The sequence below is a fragment of the Cicer arietinum genome, chromosome 6 (assembly GCF_000331145.2).
Source record: "Cicer arietinum cultivar CDC Frontier isolate Library 1 chromosome 6, Cicar.CDCFrontier_v2.0, whole genome shotgun sequence".
Lineage (NCBI taxonomy): Eukaryota > Viridiplantae > Streptophyta > Magnoliopsida > Fabales > Fabaceae > Cicer > Cicer arietinum.
In genome coordinates this window covers 44,260,986-44,264,519 of record NC_021165.2, presented here as the reverse complement: position 1 = coordinate 44,264,519, position 3,534 = coordinate 44,260,986, and the positions used below count along the sequence as shown (strand labels likewise).

Sequence of the window (3,534 nt, the reverse complement as noted above, 5' to 3'; positions counted from 1 at the left end):
GTATGATGTATTCATTTTACACAATCTTTATTTTATTCAATATAAAATCTTATGAATTTTATTATCCATCAAACTCTCATGCTTACTTCTCTTATGAGTTATTTCTATCATCTTTGAAAGGAAAGCTCACCATTGGTTAAAATGAGTCCACGCTAACTCATCATGAGACTTGATAGCGAGAATTACTTCCTTATGGCATGACTTGTATTCTACACAGTTCATTTGTCTTCTGCACGAGAGTTGGAGTGGTAACCAAGGCATGGTTTGTATATAACATTCATTTATTTTGTAAGGGACAGCTTTTGTTTTGATAAAATTGCCGTGGATCCCTGTATATTGGCCTAGGAATCAGTTTAAATCTGTTACTGAATGGAAAATACAATCAGAATCCAAGGATCCATACATTCATTACAAAATGTATCAATTATGAACGGGCATACAATATTATCTTAATCAAGGTCAGCATGAACAACTGAACTAACAGCCTCCAGTAGTTTTCATGTTCTCAAACACTGCTACTGTGTAGTCAATTCAACTGTGTATTCCTCACCACAAGCACATTTTATCACATGACAGATTTCCTACAAAATCAGAGGCATATATCCATAAATGCAGGGGAAAATTTTCGAGAAAATTAAAAGCTGTGTTTAAGTTTTAATAAAGACAGAAAATGTTAATTAAAAATTGCCACTTGAGTATTTCTGTTTCATGTCTGCATCTCAATACACGTTACAACAATTTTGTAGATAATTACTTGAGTACCTTGTATAACTTTCCGTGGATTAAATGTAGTTTACCTTGAGTTTCTCTACTTGTTTCTCTATAGACTGCAAGTATTCAGTTTCTCCAGCTTTGTCTGACAAAAGAGCATTATATTCCTCTTCAAGAGCACTTATATCAGCTGCTTTTAGCTCTGGCTAGATCATTCATTAGAACAAATAATTAAATAAGTTCTTCTGCGATATCACTTTTTAAAAGCCACAAAATTATTGTTTGTTTCCAATTAAGAAGAGAAAAGAAAGAAGCTTACAAGTCCTAGATAGGGCAAATCAGGATACAGAAAAATATCTGTGAAATCTCTGCTAGTGTGCACGTGTATAATATGCATGTGCTTTTTTTCATCTCTATATGTATATGTGCGTGTGTGCTTGTGTGTATAATGAAAATGTCTCCCACTCTTCCATCTTAAGGGAAGGTTATGATAATCACACATTTCCAAAATTCCTGCAGAATAACCAACCTTAAACTCATTTTCTTTGACCTTGACATCCTCAATAGCAAGTTTAATCTAAAATGAAAAAGAAATAATAATAATAATAAGAAGCAAAGAAAGTATAAAGATCATACAATCATATCAGCATCATATAAATCACATTCAAAGTTCCCACTCTGATGTTGTCAAAGTTCCCACTCTGAAGTCACATATTTGGTAACAGTTGCACAATAGACTTTCCACCTCATAGTTATTTTTTTGAGCCAATCTTTGGATTCCTCTGAATTCAAACGATTGATTTTCAATACCACCAATAGAAACTTTAATTAATGGAAAAACGTGCGCATCCAACGTAAAAGCTTAAAATTGGCAATTGCAATTATAAAATTGCCAACCTTCAAAAGTAATAAGGAAAGTTCATTTGTGAAGAACAAGAACTTATCCATGATTATAAATAAAACACTATTTAAATTAAATGAACCACAATTCTAAACTAGGAGGCAGCAAAAAACTGGAGGAAACAAAACGTTAAGTTGAAGACCCTGCTCCGTTTGTTTCTCTTGTTCATTGTTGTAAGAAATGAAAGAGCATTAGGAAAATGTGTCCATCTATCAATGCAATTTGAACATTACATGCTTAAGAATTCAGTATATTAAACTTTAGAATATTGAAGACAATTATTTTAGATGCTCAAAATATTCTGTTTTCATTTTGAATGCAGGGTTCAACCTTGATCACGGTAAATAGGACGCACCATGCACACATTCCAGCATGCATTATAGAAACTACGGATGAAATGACAAAAGTGTAAAAGGAAAAAGGAAAGAGTAAAGAGAAGAAAGGGAATAAGGAACAAAGTTCAAATGATTAACCATATGATATAAAAAATGTTACAAATAGCCAAAACTAAGAAAATGAACAACCGAAAACTTGAGTAATGAATAATTGTTAGTCTTAAAAAGAATGCAGTTACGTGCCTTGTTGATGTCCATAAGAGTCTTGGATTTCAGAATAAGAATCTCATCAAGCTTTGCTTTAGCTGAATCCAAGTCAGTGATTAAGTTCTTCCTTGCATCACTCCCCTGTCAGACAAAGATAAATTACCAGATTCTAACTCCGTGCAGCACACACTAGTGAAAGAGGTAATATACCAGATTATCTATGACACGGTTACCATCACCACCAGCCCTCGCTGCAACTTAAGTATATGATAAGAATGTTCGGAATCAATTTAATTTCACAATTCATAAAGTGTTAAGTCAGTGGTAAGAGTTTCATATAACAGCTTTGAAATATAAAATGCTTGTAAGTACAACCCAATGATTTGCCCCTTAAAATGAATATCAAAATTCAGCACAAACAAAAAATAATATTAATAAACAAAGAAATGGACTTTCAATTCAGTGTTTAGCCATGCCTCCAGCTTCACTTCTTTGCTCATCAACTTTATCCTTGACCTGCATAAATTCAACATAAAAGTGACTAGAAGAGACTTGTCAGTAAAACAGGTATGTAAGACCTGACAAATGAAGGAAGTTTAATTTTTATTTATCTTTCAGTCAATAATTTATGAGATACAATTGTATTTGAATCCTCTCATGTGTGGACTTTACATGATGGCCTTATGTTGAATATCTTGCCATTCAAAATCCACTTGCATATTTTTAAGGTCTGGAATCCAAGATCTTCCACATAAGCTCCTCATGTAAATGCCCACATGATCGGAGGATTCAAACCCAGAGTGTTATACATCGATCTAAAGATATTTATATAAATAAGGAAAAAACATACAAACTCATGCTCCAATTCGCTGCTAATCTTCTTAGTTCTGATCCATTCCTGCCACAGATTTCTATTAGTAGCAACGAACTCAGTGAAAGAACAATTGAAAATATTAAGGGTCTTAATGATCCTTGCTGGCCATGTATTACAAATGGTATTAGTTCCCTAACACAATCACTCAACCACCCCTTTCATGTCAACATTTTTTTTCAGTTGTCCAAAGATATCATTTCATGCATTGAGCCTGTCGTTCCATAGGTAACGAACTATGTCCCATTAATATCAAACAATAAAAGCAAACCTGATTCTTTTGGAATTTGGCACTCATGTCCTCTACAACCTTCATATAGTAGGCTCTGAAAGAGAAGAGCAATTTAGATGGATAAGCATCCATTTCAAAAAAAGAAAGAAAGATGGATAAGCATCAAATATTCAAATGTATAAGATCACTCTCTCAGTATCCTCATTTACCTCTTCTCTAATAGTTTGGCAGATAATCCAACTTTCTCTTGCTGAATAAGTTCCATAGTCTATCGGAA

General features: G+C 33.4%; 1 protein-coding gene across 2 annotated transcripts in view; it reads right to left on the bottom strand.

Annotated features, from left to right (window-relative positions):
* Positions 1-263: 263 nt before the first annotated feature.
* The window catches only part of LOC101492835 (uncharacterized), a 5,074-nt gene continuing 1,803 nt past the window's right edge, over positions 264-3,534 (bottom strand). Inside the window, exons 4-12 of one of the 2 annotated variants that reach the window (XM_073369826.1) lie at positions 3,467-3,525; positions 3,297-3,351; positions 3,005-3,052; positions 2,631-2,670; positions 2,365-2,405; positions 2,191-2,295; positions 1,031-1,288; positions 798-917; positions 264-581 (exon numbers count right to left, since the gene is read on the bottom strand). In XM_073369826.1, coding sequence (XP_073225927.1) covers positions 516-581; positions 798-917; positions 1,031-1,288; positions 2,191-2,295; positions 2,365-2,405; positions 2,631-2,670; positions 3,005-3,052; positions 3,297-3,351; positions 3,467-3,525 — 792 coding nt within the window. In that variant the 3' untranslated portion in view covers positions 264-515. The remainder of the gene's footprint in view (positions 582-797; positions 918-1,030; positions 1,289-2,190; positions 2,296-2,364; positions 2,406-2,630; positions 2,671-3,004; positions 3,053-3,296; positions 3,352-3,466; positions 3,526-3,534) is intronic. The other variant, XM_073369827.1, reaches the window with a different exon arrangement.